The sequence below is a fragment of the Delphinus delphis genome, chromosome 1 (genome assembly GCF_949987515.2).
Source record: "Delphinus delphis chromosome 1, mDelDel1.2, whole genome shotgun sequence".
Taxonomy (NCBI): Eukaryota; Metazoa; Chordata; class Mammalia; order Artiodactyla; family Delphinidae; genus Delphinus; species Delphinus delphis.
In genome coordinates this window covers 141,921,755-141,944,489 of record NC_082683.1, presented here as the reverse complement: position 1 = coordinate 141,944,489, position 22,735 = coordinate 141,921,755, and the positions used below count along the sequence as shown (strand labels likewise).

Sequence of the window (22,735 nt, the reverse complement as noted above, 5' to 3'; positions counted from 1 at the left end):
CCATGTGTAGATGTATTTCTGGTGTACCTGTGGGGAGGAAGGTGATCTCCGCGTCTTACTCTTCCGCCATCTTCCCCTCGTCCCTCCAGCTGTATTTTTAATGTATGTCTTCAGCATTCTCAAAACACCTCATGCTTTAAAGATCTCCAGAACTCTGAGTTTAGGCAATCTGTAGCACTTCTGGTGAGAATTTCAGAGACCTCAGGCCATGGTGCCACTTGGTGCCTAGAACCTGTGAGTTATATTCTAGGGAGGAGTGTCCCATTTTTTCAATTTTATATCACTTATTCTGTATCTGGTATTCTACTGTAAGCTCTTTAAGTACCTTTGGCAAGCCATATCATCATCACCAGCCTCATCATCATAATTACTAATTGTGTAGTCCTTTATATTTTAAGAACACAGACCCCCACACATGTACACACACATGCACACACACAAAAATTGTTTCTCCTGTGAAATAGATTATTATGACCTTATTTTATAGATAAGGAATCTGAAACTCAAAAAAGGTTACATTGCTCGCCTGTAGGCACACAGGTAAGTGACAGAGCTGGAACTGGAGGCTTCTTCCCACCTCCTGCTAAACCCTCTTCCCTCTGTTTTCTGACATTTTCAGCTGCAGCCCTATGACCTCCTGAGATTGTCTTTCCACCCTTGGAAACTCCAGAGAAATTAGAAAAAAAAAATGTCCCCCAAAGTGGTATGCTACCAGCCTCTGCCAGGGATTTAGTGCAATTAAAGATAAGAAAGTAAAGAGTTATGGATTAAGACAAGTCTGAGCTTTCCTTGCATTTAGCCTTTTCCTAATTTGCAGGAATCACTAATTTGTGGAAACACCTGGCTCTACAGAACGCTGTGTATGTGTCATTAGTGCAACCTGAGAGATCATGGTGACTTTGTGAAACCTGTGTCTGGAGAAAAATCAGATCAAGTCTAAGGAAGGTTTTCATTCTTCCTTCAATTTATCATGACCAGTTAAATTTCAAATCGCAATAGAGAGATGATTAAAATTTCTAAAGAATTTTCTGTGCAGGTGCCATGATCTAGTGAAAGACAGAGGTTACCTAAGTGTGCAGAAAGAGGAAACAGAGGGGTGACTGGGAACCCAGAGTCTGAAAACAGTAGGGATTAGATGGAAATTTCACAGTGTCCTCAAAATCTGAAAATATACATGTCTTTTGATCCGGTGTTTCCACTTCTAGTAATACTTGAACACATCAGCAAAGGTATGGTTATAAGAATGTTCACTGAAGTATTATTTTCCGTAGCGAAAACAAACAAAAACCAAATCCATATTCATCAATAGGGGCATGCCACATCCATCATCCTGCGGAGTGCTAGGCAGCTGGTAGAAACTATGAGGTAGTATAACGAGTACTAAATGGGAAAAATGACTAAAATTGGTTAAGTGGGGCAAAAAGCCATTTGCAAAACAACGTGGTTAATATAAGACCACTTTTGCAAAAATATTAATGATCATCAAAATGGAAGAGGAATAAGTAAGGTTAGCACAGAGAAGAAAAACAAGTGGCAGTATGTGTGCTACACTGTGTCTCACTGTTATCATTGAGATGTGAGATTACAGAGAACTTGAATTTGGGGGGATATATTCATTCATTTCACAGGTATTTCTTAGAAGTCAGCTACATACCAGGTACTGTCTAGGTGCTGAGGATATTCATAGAACTTACATCTTAATTGGAGGAGATAGAAAATTAGCAAATGTATTAACATTTGAATTCTGGGTAAGCAAAGACTATTATTATTAACAATAAGAAGATTTTATTATTGAAGTATAGTTGATTTACAATGTTGTGTTAGTTTCAGGTGTACAGCAAAGTGGTCCAGTTGTACATACATATATATATTCTTTTTCAGATTCTTTTCTTTTATAGGTTATTACAAAATATTGAGTATAATTCCCTGTGCTATATAATAAGTCCTCGTTGGTTATCTATTTCATATATAGTAGTGTGTATCTGTTAATCTCAAACTCCTAATTTATCCTTCCCACCTTCTTGTTTTCTATGTCTGTGGGTCTATTTCTGTTTTGTAAATAAGTTCATTTGTATCATTTTTTAAGATTTCACTTAAGCAATATCATATGATATTTGTCTTTGGCTTACTTAGCATGATAACCTCTAGGTCCATTCATATTGCTGAAAATAGCATTATTTAGTTCATTTTTATGGCTGAGTAATATTCCATTGTATATATGTGTGTATATATGTATATACACATGTACACATGTGTGTGTATATATGTATATGTGTGTGTGTGTATATATATATATATATATATATATATATATATATATATATATATACACACACACACACACCACATCTAATAAGAAAATATTTTTAAGATAGAAATATGAGAAGACCATTACCAAAGAAAAAGGGAGGCAGATCCTGTGAAGGTCAGTGGCCTTACTGGAGGTAAAAGTTTGGTAACCAAAACAAAGCTAATGGAAGCAACTCAACAAGTGGTTGATCTCCAAAATATACAAACAGCTCATGTGCTCAATATCAAAAAAGCAAACAACACAATCAAAAATGGGCAGAAGAGCTAAAGAAACATTTCTCCAAAGATATACAGATAGCTAAAAAGGACATGAAAAGAGGCTCAACGTCACTAATTATTAGAGAAAGGCAAATCAAAACTACAATGAGGTATCACCTCACACCAGTAAGAATAGCCATCATCAAAAAATCTACAAACAGTAAATGCTGGAGAGGGTGTGGAGAAAAGGGAACCCTCCTACACTGTTGGTGGGAATGTAAATTGGTGCATCCACTATGGAGAACAGTATGGAGGTTCCTTGAAAAACTAAAAATAGAGCTACCATATGATCCAGCAATCCCACTCCTGGGCATATATCTGGAGAAAACCATAATTCGAAAAAATACATGACCTCAGTGTTCATTGCAGCACTATTTACAATAGCCAAGACATGGAAGCAACCTAAATGTCCATCAACAGAGGAATGGATAAAGAAGATGTAGTACATATATTCAATGGAATATTACTCAGCCATAAAAAAGAATGAAATAATGCCATTTGCAGAAACATGGATGGACCTAGAGATTGTCATACTGAATGAAGTAAGTCAACAACAGAGGAAGACAAATATCATATGATTTCGCTTATATGTGGAATCTTAAAGAAATGGTACAAATGAACTTATTTACAAAACACAAATAGAGTCACAGATGTAGAAAACAAACTTATGCTTACCAAGGGGGAAGGGGGGGAGGGATAAATTGGGAGTTTGGGATTGACGTATACACACTACGATATATAAAACAGATAACTAATAAGAACCTACTGTGTAGCACAGGGAACTCTACTCAATACTTTGTAATGACCTATATGGGAAAAGAATCTAAAAAAGAGTGGATATATGTATATGTATAACTGATTCACTTTGCTGTACAGCAGAAACTAACACAACATTGTAAATCAACTATACCCACTAAAAATCAATTTAAAAAAATAATAGACCTAATTTTAGGTCCATAAGTTCAGACACTGCCTCCAGACTTCAGGCATGATTGAGCGGCTTGCTCAGATGGATGTCCTTTAAGTAAGTGATTATTTCTCATTACACACTTGTATGTGGGAGGAAATTGAATATAGTTGTTGATTCTTACACTTTTCAAAGACATTTATTTAAACAAAAATGTAGATTCTTAGCTGTTCCCTTTATAATATTAACCTTACTACGAAGATAAGCTCATCATAGAAAACAGTATATTAGTATTTGTTCTTTTTACACTTAGAAAATTATGAATCCTCAAATGTAACAGATTAATTCCTCTTTAATAAGATCACTAGTAAGGTGGGAATAAAAGATAGAAACGTTTAGTTTTCATCAATAATTACTGTTTTATTTTATTTCATTTTTTTAACATCTTTATTGGAGTATAATTGCTTTACAATGGTGTGTTAGTTTCTGCTTTATAACAAAGTGAATCAGCTATACATATACATATATCCCCATATCTCCTCCCTCTTGCATCTCCCTCCCACCCTCCCTATCCCACCCCTTTAGGTGGTCACAAAGTAATGAGCTGATCTCCCTGTGCTATGCGGCTGCTTCCCACTGGCTATCTATTTTACATTACATTTGGTAGTGTAAATATGTCCATGCCACTCCCTCACTTCATCCCAGCTTACCCTTCTCACTCCCCGTGTCCTAAAGTCCATTCTCTACGTCTGTGTCTATATTCCGGTCCTGCCCCTAGGTTCTTCTGAACCTTTTTTTTTTTAGATTCCATATATATGTGTTAGCATACAGTATTTGTTTTTCTCTTTCTGATTTAGTTCACTCTGTATGACAGACTGTAGGTTGATCCATCTCACTACACATAACTGAATTTCATTTCTTTTTATGGCTGAGTAATATTCCATTGTATATATGTGCCACATCTCCTTTATCCATTCATCTGTCGATGGACACTTAAGTTGCTTCCATGTCCTGGCTATTGTAAATAGAGCTGCAATGAACATTTTGGTACATGACTCTTTTTGAATTATAGTTTTCTCAGGCTTTATGCCCAGTAGTGGGATTGCTGGGTCATATGGTAGTTCTATTTGTAGTTTTTAAAGGAACCTCCATACTGTTCTCCATAGTGGCTGTATCAATTTACATTCCCAACAACAGTGCAAGAGGGTTCCCTTTTCTCCACACCCTCTCCAGCATTTTTTGTTTGTAGAGTTTTTGGTGATGGCCATTATGACTGGTGTGAGGTGATACCTCATTAGAGTTTTGATTTGCATTTCTCTAATGATTAGGGATGTTGAGCATCCTTTAATGTGTTTGTTGGCAATCTGTATATCTACTTTGGAGAAATGTCTATTTAGGTCTTCTGCCCATTTTTGGATTGGGTTATTTGTTTTTTTGATATTGACCTGCACTAACTGCTTGTAAATTTTGGAGATTAATCCTTTGTCACTTGCGTCGTTTGCAAATATTTTCTCCCATTCTGAGGGTTGTCTTTTGGTCTTATCGTTTCCTTTGCTGTGCAAAAGCTTTTAAGTTTCATTAGGTCCCATTTGTTTATTTTTGTTTTTATTTCCATTTTTCTAGGAGGTGAGTCAAAAAGATCTTCCTGTGATTTATGTCATAGAGTATTCTGCCTGTGTTTTCCTCTAAGAGTTTTATACTGTCTGGCCTTAAATTTAGGTCTTTAATCCATTTTGAGTTTATTTTTCTGTATGGTGTTAGGGAGTGTTCTAATTTCATTCTTTTACATGTAGCTGTCCAGTGGCACTTATTGAAAAGGCTGTCTTTTCTCCATTGTATATTCTTGCCTCCTTTATCAAAAATAAGGTGACCATATGTATGTGGGTATATCTCTGGGCTTTCTATCCTGTTCCATTGATCTATATTTCTGTTTTTGTGCCAGTATCATACTATCTTGATTACTGTAGCTTTGTAGTAGAGTCTGAAATCAGGGAGCCTGATTCCTCCAGCTCCATTTTTCTTTCTCAAGATTGCTATGGTTATTCAGGGTCTTTTGTGTTTCCATACAAACTGTGAAATATTTTTTCTAGTTCTGTGAAAAATGCCACAGTTGATAGGGATTGCATTGAATCTGTAGATAGCTTTGCGTAGTACAGTCATTTTCACAATGTTGATTCTTCCAATCCAAGAACATGGTATATTTCTCAATCTATTTGTATCATCTTTAATTTCTTTCAGCAGTGTCTTATAGTTTTCTGCATACAAATCTTTTGTCTCCTTAGGTAGGTTTATTCCAAGGTATTTTATTCTTTCTGTTGCAATGGTAAATGGGAGTGTTTCCTTAATTTCTCTTTCAGATTTTTCATCATTGGTGTATAGGAATGTGAGAGATTTCTGTGCATTAATTTTGTATCCTGCTACTTTACCAAATTCATTGATTAGCTCTAGTAGTTTTCTGGTAGCATCTTTAGGATTCTCTATGTATAGTATCATGTTATCTGCAAACAGTGACAGCTTTACTACTTCTTTTCCGATTTGTATTCCTTTTATTTCTTTTTCTTCTCTGATTGCTATGGCTAAAACTTCCAAAACTGTGTTAAATATTAGTGATGAGAGTGGACAACCTTGTCTTGTTCCTGATCTTAGAGGAAATGGTTTCAGTTTTTCACCATTGAGAATGAAGTTGGCTGTGGGTTTGTCATATATGGCCTTTATTATGTTGAGGTAAGTTCCCTCTACGCATACTTTCTGGAGGGTTTTTATCATAAATGGGTGTTGAATTTTGTCGAAAGCTTTTTCTCCATCTATTGAGATGATCATATGGTTTTTCTCCTTCATTTGTTAATTGATTGATTTACGTATATTGATTGATTTACGTATATTGAAGAATCCTTGCACTTCTGGGATAAACCCCACTTGATCATGGTGTATGATCCTTTTAATGTGCTGTTGGATTCTGTTTGCTAGTATTTTGTTGAGGATTTTTGCATCTATGTTCATCAGTGATATTGGCCTGTAGTTTTCTTTCTTTGTGACATCTTGGCTGGTTTTGGTATCAGGGTGATGGTGGCCTCGTAGAATGAGTTTGGGAGTGATCCTCCCTCTGCGATATTTTGGAAGACTTTGAGAAGGACAGGTATTAGCTGTTCTCTAAATGTTTGGTAGAATTCACCTGTGAAGCCATCTGGTCGTGGGCTTTTGTTTGTTGGAAGATTTTTAATCACAGTCTCAATTTCAGTGCTTGTGATTGGTCTGTTTATATTTTCTGTTTCTTCCTGGTTCAGTCTTGGAAGGTTGTGCTTTTCTAAGAATTTGTCCATTTCTTCCAGGTTGTCCATTTTATTGGCATAGAGTTGCTTGTAGTAATCTCTCATGATCCTTTGTATTTCTGCAGTGTCTGTTGTTATTTCTCCTTTTTCATTTCTAATTCTATTGATGTGAGTCTTCTCCCTTTTTTTCTTGATGAGTCTGGCTAATGGTTTTTCAATTTTGTTTATTTTCTCAGAGAACCAGCTTTTAGTTTTATTGACCTTTGCTGTTATTTTCTTTTCCCTTGCTGATTTTAATATTTTTTCTTTATATTTAATTTTTGATAGTTTGATTAATATTTGTCTTGGCGATTTCTCCTTGCAGTTATCCTGTATCGGACTCTCTGTGCTTCCTGGAGTTGATTATCTCCTTTCCCATATTATGGAATTTTTCAACTATAATCTCTTCTCAGTCCCTTTCTTTTTGTCGTCTTCTTCTGGGACCCCTATAATTTGAAATTTTGTGCATTTAATGTTGTCCCAGAGGTCTCTGTGCTGTTCTGACTTCTTTTCGTTCTTTTTTCTTTATTCTGCTCTGCCGTAGTTACTTCCACTATTTTTTTAAATTAATTAATTTATTTATTTATTTTTGGCTGTGTTGGGTCTTCGTTTCTGTGCAAGGGCTTTCTCTAGTTGCGGTAAGCAGGTGCGGGCCTCTCAGTATCATGGCCTCTCTTGTTGCAGAGCACAAGCTCCAAACGCACAGGCTTAGTAGTTGTGGCTCACAGGGCCAGGTGCTCCGCGGTATGTGGGATCTTCCCAGACCAGGGCTCGAACCCGTGCCCCCTGCATTGACAGGCAGATTCTCAACCACTGCGCCACCAGGGAAGCCCTATTTCCACTATTTTATCTTCCAGGTCACTTATCCGTTCTTCTGCCTCAGTTATTCTGCTATTGATTCCTTCTAGAGAATTTTAAATTTCATTTATTGTGTTATTCATCATTGTTTGCTCTTTAGTTCTTCTAGGTCCTTGTTAAATGTTTCTTGTATTTTCTCCATTCTATTTCCAAGATTTTGGATCATCTTTACTATCATTGTTCTGAATTTTCAGGTGGACTGCCTATTTCCTCTGCATTTGTTTGGTCTGATGGGTTTTTAACTTGCTCTTTCATCTGCTGTGTGCTTCTCTGTCTTCTCATTTTGGTTAACTTACTGTGTTCGGGGTCTCCTTTCGCAGGCTGCTGGTTCATAGTTCCTTTTGTTTATGGTGTCTGCCCTCAGTGCCTAAGGTTGGTTTTGTCGGTTGTGTAGGCTTCCTGGTGGAGGGGACTGGTGCCTGTGTTGTGGTGGATGAGGCTGGATCTTGTCTTTCTGGTGGGCAGGACTGCGTCCAGTGGTGTGTTTTGGGGTGCCTGTGACCTTATTTCGATTTTAGGCAGCTTCTCTGCTAATGGGTGGTTTTGTGTTCCTGTCTTGCTTGTTGTTTGGCATAGGGTGTCCAGCACTATAGCTTGCTGGTTGTTGAGTGGAGCTGGGTCTTAGCGTTGAGATGGAGATCTGTGGGAGAGCTTTCGCCGTCTGATATTATGTGGAGCTGGGATGTCTCTGGTGGACCAATGTCCTGAACTTGGCTCTCCCACCCAGTGGCACAGGCCTGACACCTGGCTGGAGCACCAAGACCCTGTCAGCCACATGGCTCAGAAGTACAGTGCTCCCAAAGTCCACCGTCTCAGTTTTGGGATAATTTGTTGTCTCTTCAGGTATTCCAGTGATGCAGGGAACATCAATTTGATTGTGCAGATTTTTTTTTTTTTTTTTTTTTTGTGGTACGCGGGCCTCTCACTGTTGTGGCCTCTCCTGTTGTGGAGCACAGGCTCTGGACGCGCAGGCTCAGCAGCCATGGCTCACGGGCCCAGCCGCTCCGCGGCATGTGGGATCTTCCCAGACCGGGGCACAAACCGGTGTCCCTTGCATCGGCAGGCAGACTCTCAACCACTGTGCCACCAGGGAAGCCCTGATTGTGCAGATTTAATCTGCTGCTCCTGAGGCTGCTGGGAGAAATTTCCCTTTCTCTTCTTTGTTCTCACAGCTCCTGGGTTTCAGCTTTGGATTGGCCCTGCCTCTGCATGTAGGTCACGTGAGGGCATCTGTTCTTCACTCAGACAGGATGGGGTTAAAGCAGCAGCTGATTAGGGGGTTCTGGCTCACTCAGGCTAGCGGGGAGGAAGGGGTACGTAATGTGGGGTGAGCCTGCAGCGGCTGAGGCCGGTGTGACATTGCAACAGCCTGAGGCACACTGTGTGTTCTTCCAGGGAAGTTGTCTCTCGATTAGGGGACCCTGGCAATGGCAGGTTGCACAGGCTCCCGGGAGGGTAGGTGTGGATAGTGACCTGTGCTTGCACACAGGCTTCTTGGTGGCTGCAGCAGCAGCCGTAGTGTCCCATGCCCGTCTCTGGTGTCTGCACGGATAGCTGCGGCTCGCGCCCATCTCTGGAGCTCATTTAGGCGGTGCTCTGAATCCATCTCCTCGTGCACCTCGAAACAATGGTCTCTTGCCTCTTAGGCATGTCCAGACTTTTTCCTGGACTCCCTCCCGGCTAGCTGTGGCGCATTAGCCTCCTTCAGGCTGTGTTCACACAGCCAGCCCCAGTCCTCTCCCTGGAATCCGACCTCCGAAGCCTGAGCCTCAGCTTCCAGCCCCCACCCACTCTAGTGGGTGAGCAGACAAGCCTCTTGGGCTGGTGAGTGCTGGTCGGCACCGATCCTCTGTGCGGGAATCTCTCTGCTTTGCCCTCTGCACCCCTGTTGCTGCACTCTCCTCCGTGGTTCCGAAGCTCCCCCTCCGCCCCCCGTCTCCACCAGTGAAGGGGCTTCCTAGTGTGTGGAAACTTTCCCTCCTTCACAGCTCCCTCCCAGAGGTGCAGGTCCCATCCCTATTCTTTTTTCTCTGTTTTTTCATTTTTCTTTTGCCCTACCAAGGTACGCAGGGAGTTTCTTGCCTTTTGGGAAGTCTGAGGTCTTCTGCCAGCATTCAGTCAGTGTTCTGTAGGAGTTGTTCCACGTGTATATGTATTTCTGATGTATTGTAGGGAGGAAGATGATCTCTACATCTTACTCCTCTGCAGTCTTGAAGATCTCCTACTGTTTTATTTTAAATAGCAAATTTCAGGGCTTCCCTGGTGGCGCAGTGGTTGAGAGTCCGCCTGCCGATGCAGGGGACACGGGTTTGTGCCCCGGTCTGGGAAGATCCCACATGCCGCGGAGCGGCTGGGCCCACGAGCCATGGCCGCTGAGCCTGTGCTCTGCAACGGGAGAGGCCACAACAGTGAGAGGCCTGCATACCACAAAAAAAAAATAAATAAATAAATAAAATAGCAAATTTCACACTGCTCAGGATTATCTGTACTGTAAACTAGAAGAATTTAATAACATGTTGGACAATGATTAACTGTATTGTTCAAGACCATATTAATCAGGTTTTCTCTTTGTGTTTCTGCACCATCTTTAAGCAGGCTGCAATTTTCCATCTTTAAAATTAAATTGAAACTGGTAGAGAAACAACTGAATCTCTTAACTGTTTATGTTAAAATATTATTTTGAAACTTTCTTGATAGTATTCATCAAGTTTCTACTCAGTGCCTTCTCTATGCCAGACACTAGATGTTTTATATACACCAACGAATGTAGTATAGACTCCAAACTCAAGAATGCTTAGTCTAATCAAAAAGACAGCTAGGTATATAGAATAAGAATATCAACAGTTGGAGGGTTTACTTATAAGTGCATTTGGAGTGATTCAGCATTTTTTTACCACTGACTGATACTGCCTATACTTTTCTAACCAGAGAGTCCCCCCAAAGCAGAATTAAACATTCAATAATTGCTTTTAGAGCTAAGTACAGTCATACACGGTCCCTTATGGGAACAGTAAGAATCTTCAGGCTGAATCACTATAAATTTAGTACTTCTTTCCCTGCAAGTTCCCTTTAAGTTGCCTCAGTGATTAAGGAATGCTTGATCTTGCCAGTTATGCATGCCACGAAGTTCTCATTTTTCCAGTTTGCTTTTTTCAGAACCAGACCCAGAAAACAAACAATTATTTCTTGCTAGGTCAATACAAGTGGGAAATAAAAGACCTTTATAAAATAAAGGTAGATCATCAAATGTGTGCATGTATGTGATTATGGATGGATGAGGAAGAGTTGGTCTGCCATGTGCCACCTTCTAAGGATATTTGAACAGTTTTCGTACACACACATACACACAAACATATCTATGACCATCCGAGTGCATGTATACATCATGTTGAAGTAGACGTACATACATATGCTCTCTTATAAATCAGATTTTCAGTATAAATATTTAGAACCCAACTTTGTCCGATCAAGCTGCTATAACAAAATACCACACACTGGGGATCTTATAAACAGCATTGATTTCTCACAGTTTTAGAGATTCAAGATCACAGTGCCAACATGACAGAGTGAGGACTCTTCCTGGTTTGTAGACAGAGCCTTCTTACTGTGTCCTCACATGGTGGAAGGGGTGAGGGATCTCTCTGGAACCTCTTTTGTAAGAGTGCTGATCTCATTCATGAAGGCTTCACTTCATGACTTAAGCACCTCCCTAAGGCCCCACCTCCTAATATAATCACCTTTGCAGTTAGTATTTCAACATATGAATTTTCAGGAGACACCAACGTTCAGACTGTAGCAGAAACCATCAGTTTCTGATCACATCCAAATTTTAAACAAAAAGCGACAGAGATAAAAATAAGACAAAACAAAGCAGTAGTTATTTGCTTGCCAGGTAAAAAGGAGCCCATTTCACTTAAAAATTGAGTTCTGTGGAGCTCCCTAATCCAAGAGCAGAAGTGCTAGCAATAGGGAATGGGGGAGTTGTTCCACGTTAGGAGATTATTCTAAGAGATATCCTAGATTATTAAATTCTAGTTGGTTACGAAAAAGATTATAAAGTTTCCCATGGGATGGGTCATTATTCTGTTTCAGGTCACTAAGGTGCAGATATAATTTTAAAGAGGTCAAAGAAAACAGTATGCACACGCTTAGCACTTGGCAATGTCTTTTTCTTCAACCTCAAACAAAGGCCACAATGATAACTATACAGTGATAGGCTCTTGCAGTTGAAGTGTATTACCCAGCCATCCTGCTAGGTGTGTGCTGTGAAGATGCCTGTTCCACAGCTGAGGAAATGGCAGCTCAGACAGGTTAACTTCACTAATTCCACAAACATTCATTGAGAAACTATTCCTTGGACTTAATCATTCTCCAATGGGCCTCAAAATGAACTTGCCAGGCCTTGTTTATTTGCTTTCCCTGGAATCAGAAACAAAGTATTTTATTGCTTATTTAGTAAATAGAGGATTCCTAAATGACCAGTGTGGGGTTGGAGTCAAAGTTCTTGCACACACCATTTCTGCTCTCTAAAATCTCTGTTTATATCCTGAGCAAACAGCATCACCTCTATGAGAACCAACCAGGTCACCTGGGTTCACACTCCAGGCTCTTTTACCCTGTCTTGCTGCTTCTCCTATGTCTTATTGCCTTCTCTACATTCAAATACTTCTTTAAATTACAGATTAAAAAAGAAACAGAGCTTTAAAAAGTTAGAGATTGCATTTTGATCAGAAGTTTCGATGACAGGATTTGTTTCCCAAAACAAGGGCATCTAGTACCTCTAATATAATTTGGTTAATAGAGTTTAAGCTCACAGATTCATTTTTAGAGTCATATCTATATAAAATGGAAGCTTCTTCCTCACAACTTGCCTAAGTACCTCAATTGTCAGACCTCTCATATTACAAAAGTCTACAATGTTCTTTTCAAAACCTCCAAATACAGTGATCGGAAGGTAAAGCACACAAAACATTGACTGTCCTGTTGGTGTCTCTGTCATTTCTCTGCGTGCATGTTCTAGGTGGGAGAGTTCAGAGCCCATGCTGCTGAGTGGACAGCCAACGTCACGGCCGAATTCAAGGAAACCAGGAGGCGGCTGAGTGTGGAGATTTACGACAAGTTCCAGCGTGCCACCTCCATAAAGCGGAAGCTCTCCGCAGAACTGGCTGGAAACCACAACCAGGAGCTGACTCCCTGTAGGAGGACCCTGTCAGTGAACCACCTCGCCAGCGAGAGGGATGTCTTGCCTCCCTTACTGAAAACTGAAAGTATCTATTTGAACGGATTGACGCCACACTGTGCAGGCGAGGAAATTGCTGTTATTGAGAACATTAAATAGCCCTCTCTTTGAAGAGCCCTAGGCATAGCCATAGGTGAGGACTTCTATATGCTCTTTTTGACTGTTGTCGGTAGCGTTTTTTAAATTGTGCATGAGCTCCAAAAAGGAAAAAAAAAAAAAAAATAGATACACCTATCATGGTCATCTACCATCAAGAGAATTTGAATTCTGAGCCAGCACTATCTTTTTGATGATTCTTGTTGAATGGTCCACTTTCTTTGACCAGTGGAATAAAACAAGCAATGTCTGATGCCTTTTTGTGCCCAGACTGTTTTCCTCTCTCTTTTCCAAATGTGCCAAAAGGCCTCAGAATGAATTATAATTGTTTCCGGTAATAATGTAGCTTTGAGGGATCAGTCCTTAACTTTTCAGGGTCTACCTAACTGAGCCTAGATTATGGACCATTTATGGATGACAACATTTCTTTTTGTAAATGGCAAGAAATTCTTTTATGCAGCCTTTTACCTAAGAAATTTTCTGTCAGTGCCTTATCTTACAAAGAAACAGAACCTCTCTAGCTAATGTGTGGTTTCTCCTTCCCCGCCCCACCCCTAGGCTCAACTCCGCAGTCCTTTACCCCACAACTCCTGTTTGAATACCATACCTTGCTGGAAACAGCGTGTAAAATGACCGGAGTGATGATGCCCGAAGAAGGACTAGATGCCAAATTAGATGGACATTGAAGCAACACTCAGAAACCCTAGCGTTAAAGGCACTGCAGAGAAATGAGGTGCAAAGACGGCCCCTCTGAGTATTTATTTGACTCAGGTACCAATGGTACATATATACAGTGTAATTATTACCAGGCCAGTAAAACTGACTGCTCTCAATCAGTCCCTTTTTTCCTGGCAGTATTTAAAATTTATCATTTTTGACTAACTATATATACATCTTTTAACAGTGGAAGAAGGAAAGCCATATATATATATATCCATATATATACATAAATGATCTGACAAAACTATGAAAATGGGTATTCTTGAAGGCGAATTTAGACAGTTGGTGTGAATTGCCATTTGGATGAAAAGAAGACAGTAAAACGATGTGTTACAAGCATTTGCTAATAAACATTGTACTGCCAGCATCTATTTGCTTTTTGATGTATGAAAAGCTCATATCATTTTCTTTCCTTGGGTAACTTCTGCCAGATGAGGGGCGGGAATGTAGGAGGCAGAGCTGGGCACAGTCCTGACCTTCTGTGGGTGTACCTCTGGAGTTGTGGCTGAGTGTGAGAGCAGAGTTGAAACTGGGATCACTGTGATTTTGCACATGGAAAAATGCAGATTGCAGGCATAATTCATCTCTGACATTAGAGAAAAAGCTGTTATAGCACAATTTAAATCTTGAGAGTTTTTTTTTTTTAAAGATAGAAAAGGCTGTTAATCCTCTTTAGTTTAATTTTATATCTTGCAACTCTTTGGATGTTTTCAAGATTCAGAAGAAATTCAGTAAAGGCACCTAGTAGATTGCTACTCTTTCTTTTATTTTCATACACAGATCTGCTGTACATTGTAAATATAATTTGTAAAATGCAGAAAGAAAATGATTTCCCTAAATATAATTGCAAAACATTACTTTTATTCTTGGGGGTCAGGGGGTGTATCTGAATAAGTGGCATTCAGATTAGGGTCTTAAAAAATAAACCCAGGATCTTAAAAAAAAAAAAACTTAATAGATGCTTATTTTCCAAAGTTTAAATTTAAGCTAGAAATGTAAATATTCAGTTAACTTGTTGAAGGTACTTTTATAAACTTAAAAAATTCTAACCAAAATTTTAGAAAGTCAGGCTCTTTTAGAAGGAAAGCTACACCCACTTCCTCAATAACTGTTCTGAAAGTTCATATGGTGGAATGCACCATGTATAAACTGTGAATTGTATTGACAAATAAAGTTTGTAATTAAAGTCGGCATTTTCTGAGTCTCCTGCTTGCTGCTGAGGATTTAGATCTGATTCTGGCTGTGCAGAACTCCAGAACTCCACTTATGCTGAGTTTTTGTGGCTCCTTTGTTCGCAGTATTCAAGAAATATTTTTGATGCAGTATTACTACCCTTGTTAAATACATGCAGATGTTCTTCTTGGTGGCTGTTAATCAAAAGTAAAACCCTGATATTTCACTTTTAAAATATGATATTTTAAAGAGCATATAAATTCAAGATGGTTTCTATTAAATTATATTATATCAATATCTTAAATCATTGTTAGGCCTTGTCTTGACACTGAAGTAATTGGAATGCCGAACATGGGCACCTGAATGTTTTTTGTAGGAAAAGTCAAACATCCTGGCAGTGTTGAAGCCTAAAGAAGGTAGTTGCCAACTAATCTTCTAAACCTCATACCCCCAATATTTGGACTACATACCTTGTCAGTATCTTACATAAATTTATTTATTCATTCCCAGGCACCTTGATACTCAGTAAATATCCTAAAACTGATCCCCAGCATTATCCTTAAGATAGATTGGGGAAAATCTAAGGAAACGTGTGTGTATTATATCAATTTTATTTTTTCAAGTTTCATTCTGTTTACTTCTTGTGGAGAGAATATTGACAAAGGTTTTGACATAGTTTATGAGTTTATTTTTTCAATGGACCAGTTTAAGAATGAGTAGTTTTGCCCTGAAGGATATTTGGGAAAATAAAAAGTACCAAACCCAGCAAGGATCAGGAACCTGTCTGATCTGGAATCTTAGACATGGATTCTAGACAAGGCTTTCTATCCACCTTACAACTAGTAAATTTAAAATGACTGTTTTGGAGTTCTATTAATTTATTACATAAATCTATGTACTTTGCTGCCATAGTTCATGTGACACTGCCTTTTTTTTCAATAATATTTCACTCTTGCAATACAGGAAAAAGTGAAACTTCTAAAGCCAAGAAGGAATTGAATAATTTGTCTTGGCCGTCAAAAAAAATGAGAGAAGGGTGTAAGGCTTGGTCTTTTTCTCAAATTCTAAGGAACATGACATAAAAGGAGGACTAAATCCCACCTCACTTTGTATAAAACAATCTGTAGAATTCATTGATTCTGAACGCCAAAAGTTCAGACTAATTTTACATTGAACACCAGAAAAAAATATTTAGACATTCTGAAGACTTGAGATAGCTATTTATGCCTAGGACTATTTTTGTTTTCCTTTAAAGAAAAATGTTTGCTGTTCTAGTAAAATCATAACTTATTTGTGGTTTGCATTCCTTATCAAAGTGTGAGTATAAATTTGCTTTTGTGTAAAGTAAAAGCTGTCTCTATTTGAATACTCGTAACTGCATTAAAATTAATATATGATTTTTGCTTCAGCATGACTTTACTTAAATGTTCTTTTCCAGAGAAACTTACTGGTCTTGCGCATGCTCATCTGTTGGTTCTGAGATGGTATGGAGTAACCTGGTTACTTTTGGTAGAAACTTTTGGCAGTAACTTACTGTGGCTATCTTAATAAGGGGGCATCTTCATAACTCCACGGGCCTCCTTCATCCCACCCCACCTCAAAGGATTATACAGCTTTTGTTTCACACATGGTACTTCCCCTCCCAGATCTCAGCTACCCCTTCCTAAAAGGCAGGGATTCGTTCCCATAACCAGGACTTTTGACTCTGCTCTTTTGTTTGACTCAACACCATTTGTTCACTAAGCCCCAGTTTATACTATTTCTAATATTCATAAAAACATTTGTTATTCTCCTAGGATTAGCATTATAAAATATGTTCACGGTGTTATGCTCGTCTCAGTTTACAGCTATGTTGTTTTCTTTTTATCTGTCATTCTTTTCCAAAGTACTTCTGTACATTCACCAAAGACTCGCTGCCTGGTCTTTATTCTTTTTCTTTTGCCCTCTCAGATTGGATTTCTCTCTGAGCTCCATCTTCATCTAGCTAACTCCAGTTGGATATCTCCATTTCTCGAAGGCACCTCAGCATAACTAAGACTCTCATTATCTTTCCCCAGATCTGGGCCTCCTTAGGTGTCACCTATTTCAGCAAATGGCATCACCGTCCATTTGGTTGGGCAAGTCATCTTTGATGTCATCATCTCTCCTTCCCCCATACCCACCTATCACCAAGACATATTGACTTGCACCCTGAATGTGTCTTGAGTTTATACAAAGTCATAACCTTTATCCAAGCCACCGCCATACTCCCCCTTCTATTAACTGCTTTTGTTTCATTCTCTGCTCCAGATGAAAGAGTGGTCTTTTTCATATGCAAATCTGATTATGTTACTGTCCAGTTCAAATCCACTAATTGTCCTTCATTTCTTTAGGAATAAGACCAGAATCCTTCAGATGGGCCTTCTTTTAGCCTCCCTTATACCATCCTCTCTGAGCTCATATTGTATCACTCTCTACCTCTCTGTATCCCAGCCCCAGTGGATTTGTCTTTTTCTATGAAGTTATGCCTGGAATGCTTGCTCTCTTTTTCCTCCTCAACTTTTTTTCACCTAACAAAATCCTCCTCATTCTTCATAACTCAGCTTACGTATCAATTTCTCTGATAAGCTTTCCCTGACTCCAATTCAGGTAACTTTATAATACACTCTATAAAACCCTGTTTATTTCCCTGTTTATGATTAGATTCATCACTATTCCTCTTGATCATCTATCTTTCCCACTAGAATCTAACTCATTTGTTTTCGCTCACTAAAGTACTTTTATTTCCAAATACTAGCAAAGTACATATAGTAGGTGCTCAAAAAATACATGATGAATAACTGAATGGAGATAAAAACAGGGACTTAACTATTGTAACCATCTGCAGTATAAATATCCCACATTTTCTCAGCTCTGCAAACATTTATCTGTCCTCTTCTACTGGCTTAGTAGTAAATGGGATACAAATATTTCTCTTATTAACTGACAGGCTGGTACTAGTTACTCATTGTATATAAAAAAATCAAAACCAATTCTTCAACTAAGGAGACTTGCAGTTTGTCATTATACACTCTTACTTGTTCTAAACAAGGGTTTCATTATTTTCACTTTCAAATTTTGGCTTCCCATAGATACTATCAAAGCTTTTCAATTATAATTTAATCCTGAAAATTTGTTTAGAAATTAAGTGTAAATCATATTTGCTAATACTAGGAAATGGGTGCCTTTTATTAGTAGAAAGCTAAATGCACATTATCCTTGCCAAATGAAATTCAGCTTTTTCATGCTTAAATTTATAAGCAGTCTGGGAAGAAATCCATTATTGGGTACATCTTGAACTGTATCCAACTGAGAGTATTAGTCACTTACATGGTATAATTTTGAAATCAACTCATAGAGTAAACATTAGTTTGTATCCCATTGATGCCTGACTTTCGTAGATGGTATCTCTTTCTACACTATACAATTAAGAAAGAGTAGTGTGTAGACAATTTTTATCATACTACCTATTTTGTTTAAAAAACATTTTAGACTTTTAAATGTTATTGATATTAGACTATGTTTTCGGAGTTTTATTAAAAATTCTAAATGAGCATTAGTAAGTGGTAATATCTGGTGCAGACTCAAATTTTATCATTACCCAAGTATTTTAGAGATGGAAAGATAGCATCAGATACTATTAGGATATCTATCTAACCCATTTTGTTTCTCAGGTGCAACAATTAAGAGTTTATGCATGCATTGAGAAAGTTTAATATTGCCAAGGTCTAGATATATGCAAACTGATTAGCCAAGTGTATGAATCTCTTCAGTGATTACCTTGTATGCACAAAGAAAATATTACTCTGTTCATGGTTTACCAAGTCAGCATTTTTCAAGAGCTTTTAATGTGCCAATCACTAGAAATACTAAGCCAATTAAATGTCTGCTTTCTAGGAGATGGCAGGACATGGACATGCAGCACAGATGGAGGGAATGTCTCGGTGGAGAGGAGCCCTGGACAAAAAGGCTCTTGCCTGTTTATGGTCCTGGAAGGCTGAGGCAGAAGGGAAGGGAGAAGAGCTAGCAGTGGAGAGTTACTGAGTCAGAGTGAAGAAAAGTACCTCAGTTGAGGCCCCAATAAGGAGGCCTCTGAATAAGAGGTGCCTGAATCTGAGTGACTACAACTCTCTGCAGAAGATTCCAGTGCTCTGGCTATGGGAAGGGCAGCTTCCACGACAACTGCCAGACAAAACCATGAAATCGCCTATGCTGGGGGCTGAAAGATCACACATAGCATTTTGGCCTGGAGCCAGACTCCTCAGAAAGAACTGTGATCCCTTTAGGAGTATTTTGCATTTGGCAGTAGGAAAGTCATTTCAAACCTTAAAATAGGGAGCGTTGTGAATAGATGTGTACTTCTAGAACTATCACTCTGGCAAAAGTGTGGAATAGATGCTGAGGGGAATGACATGAGAAGTATGGCAGGAAGTCCCTGAGAGAGAGATTTGGGTCTGAACCACAGGAGGGCACTGGGTAGATGTGGGCTAGGAGGAAGGGGGAGAAGGTTTTGAATTGAAGGCACCTGCTGGGTCACCGAAATGAAAACCCTCCATGGACACTTAGAATACTCAAATGAGTTCAGGTCAGGGACCCTGGGAAGAAAAATGAATGTGGGAATCACTGACGTTAGAAGTCTGCACGTTGAAAATGAGAAGTTGATGTCACCAGTCAATACTGATAAATAAAATTCCCCTTCTAAATATTAACCCGGTTTTAAATGTTACGTAGATTAGGTGTATTTCGATGCAAGTCAGAACAATCCTCTCATATGAGTTAAATAAGAAGATCTGAGAACATTTTCAACCTAAATGTTAATCAAGCATTACTTGTGGGCTGGTATTCTAGTAATTACTGTGTACGTTTTCTTTGTGGTAAACAATTTTTATCAGCAAAGCATATATATATATATATATATATATATACACATATATATATATTTATATAAATATATTTTAGCCTCCATTTATTTTAGCCCTGCTTACACTACTTAATTTGGTTCTGTTAATTTTAACGTATGTTCCCGGGACATCTTCTCTTCTTGGAAAGGAGAAGTATAACTAAGTTGTCCATTAAAATAGAAAAACAGAAACGAAAACATACATGACAACTCTAGTGGACACCGTTGCTATTAGGGGCCAGTGGCCCCATCCCCAGCTGCTCTGAGTTTTGGATGATCCAGTTCACAGCCACCTGCTTCTCTAGAAAGCAACCCTATGCAGATTAGAAGACACCTCAACCTTTTGCAGCTCCAGCCCTTCCCCAATATGGGTGACCCACAGCCAGTAATTGACACGGGGATAACAAAACACTGACATCTTAGCCCTAGGTGGCACTTAACTCTGTGCTGCAACTTACACTCCAGAGCTCTCTGTGGAGCCAGGCTGAGGCCAGATTCCAGCTGAGACCACATCCTTGCTTAGCACCTTCCTCCATTCTCTCCCATTTTCCTCACTCCCTTTCTCCTGAGTGCAAGTCTCCAAATATCACGTGCACCCAAATCCTTGCCTCAGGTTCTTTTTTGAAGACAACTATAGATGTTACATATTGGAGTAGAAGGTAAAGGCAGGATGGGGAGAAATAATTTTTTTAATACAGAGATGATAACTCTGAGCACTTATTCCACTTCTGTTTTCTAGGCAGCCACATTGAAAAGTGAAACATTTATCAGTAAACCAATGACTTGTTTCCCATTGTCCATGATAAGCAAGTGTATCCACATCTCATGAAAACAAAGTCTTTCCAGCACTGAGTTCTAAAAATAGACATTTTATATGGGCCTTCATATAGGTAACACAGAGAGATGCAGGAGAAACAGAACACAACATTCAAACCAAAAAAGTTGTAGTGGTTTCTACGACTGTTTTCATATTGGTTCTAGATATAAGATAATGGAATATCACCAATTTTAGTTTAGTGAAAGCATTTCTTCTGCATGAGTCAAAATTATATGATTCAAGTGCACATCTTTCTGATACCTGTCTTGGTAACATTTTGAATTTCCACAGCAGTGTTTTACAAATTTCAGTGTCTCTAAGAATAACCAGAAAGTTGGATTAAAGGGCAATTTTCTGAGTCCCATCACTAGGGAAGCTTGTAAAGTAGGTCTAAAGTGAAGCCCAGAAAATTGCACTTTCATACGTATGCTCATTGTTCAGAATTCACACTTTGAGAAACTAATGTAGAAGACTGTAGAAATGGTTTCCCAAATTTTTATTTCAGCACAGTTTTTAATAAGCATTGGATAGCAGAAACTTCATGGTGTTATTCTCTGATAATTTGACCAAAATACTGGCATGTGTCATTGTAAATTGAGTATGGATTGATAAACTTTATAGATTGAATATGCAGATGAAGGTACAGAATTTCATTGAGAACAATGAAGTCAGCCAAGTTTGACATAGCCCACATGGAGGCTGGCCATAAGATAATCCTCTGTGGAGGTGTGCTCAGGAAAAAGCAATGAATATATTTACAATTCATGTAGGAATTTTTAAAATCTTCCTTATTAATAGTTTATAATTAATAGTGAACTTTTCCCTAGAGCCAGTTTCAGCTTCATGTTTTATCACTTTTCTGCATCCCATTTGGAACATTTTTTTAGGATTCTGAAAAGGACAGTTATAAAATAGCAACATAAGACACACAGGGAGACTCAGAGAAGATGGCGGAAGAGTAAGACGCGGAGATCACCTTCCTACCACAGATACATCAGAAATACATCTACACGTGAAACAACTCCTACAGAACACCTACTGAACACTGGCAGAAGACCTCAGACCTCCCAAAAGGCAAGAAACTCCCCACGTACCTGGGTAGGGCAAAAGAAAAAAGAATAAACAGAGACAAAAGAATAGGGACGGGACCTGCACCAGAGGGAGGGAGCCGTGAAGGAGGAAAGGTTTCCACACACGAGGAAGCCCCTTCGCGGTCAGAGACTGCGGGTGGCGGAGGGGGGAAGCTTCGGTGCCGCGGAGCAAAGTGCAGCAACAGGGTTGCAGAGGGCAAAGCGGACAGATTCCCGCACAGAGGATCGGTGCCGACCAGCACTCACCAGCCCGAGAGGCTTGTCTGCTCACCCGCAGGGGCGGGCGGGGTTGGGAGCTGAGGCTCAGGCTTCGGAGGTCGGAGAGGACTGGGGTTGGCTGCGTGAACACACCCTGAAGGGGGCTAGTGTGCCACGGCTAACCGGGAGGGAGTCCGGGAAAAAGTCTGGAGCTGCCGAAGAGACAAGAGACTTTTTCTTCCCTCTGTTTCCCGGTGCGCGAGGAGAGGGGATTCACGCCGCTTAAAGGAGCTTCAGAGACGGGCACGAGCCACGGCTATCAGCGCGGACCCCAGAGACAGGCATGAGACACTAAGGCTGCTGCTGCCCTCACCAAGAAGCCTGTGAGCGAGCACAGGTCACACTCCACACCTCCCCTCCCGGGAGCCTGTGCAGCCCGCCACTGCCAGGGTCCTGTGATCCAGGGACAGCTTCCCCAGGAGAATGCACGGCGCGCCTCAGGCTGCTGCAACGTCCCGCCAGCCTCTGCCGCCGCAGGCTCGCCCCACATCCGTACCCCTCCCTCCCCCGGCCTGAGTGAGCCAGAGCCCCCGAATCAGCTGCTCCTTTAACCGCGTCCTGTCTGAGTGAAGAACAGATGCCCTCAATCGACCTACACCCTCAATTGACCTACACGCAGAGGCGGGGCCAGATCCAAAGCTGAACCCCGGGAGCTGGGCGAACAAAGAAGAGAAAGGGAAATCTCTCACAGCAGCCTCAGAAGCAGCAGATTAAAGCTCCACAATCAACTTGATGTACCCTGCATCTGTGGAATACCTGAATAGACAACGAGTCATCCCAAA

General features: G+C 39.8%; 1 protein-coding gene across 2 annotated transcripts in view; it reads left to right on the top strand.

Moving 5' to 3' along the window:
• The window catches only part of KCNK2 (potassium two pore domain channel subfamily K member 2), a 164,356-nt gene extending 148,113 nt beyond the window's left edge, over window positions 1–16,243 (top strand). For both annotated transcript variants that reach the window (XM_059994806.1, XM_059994815.1), the window contains exons 7-8: window positions 12,662–13,013; window positions 13,535–16,243. In XM_059994806.1, coding sequence (XP_059850789.1) covers window positions 12,662–12,979 — 318 coding nt within the window. In that variant the 3' untranslated portion in view covers window positions 12,980–13,013; window positions 13,535–16,243. The remainder of the gene's footprint in view (window positions 1–12,661; window positions 13,014–13,534) is intronic.
• Window positions 16,244–22,735: the final 6,492 nt, after the last annotated feature.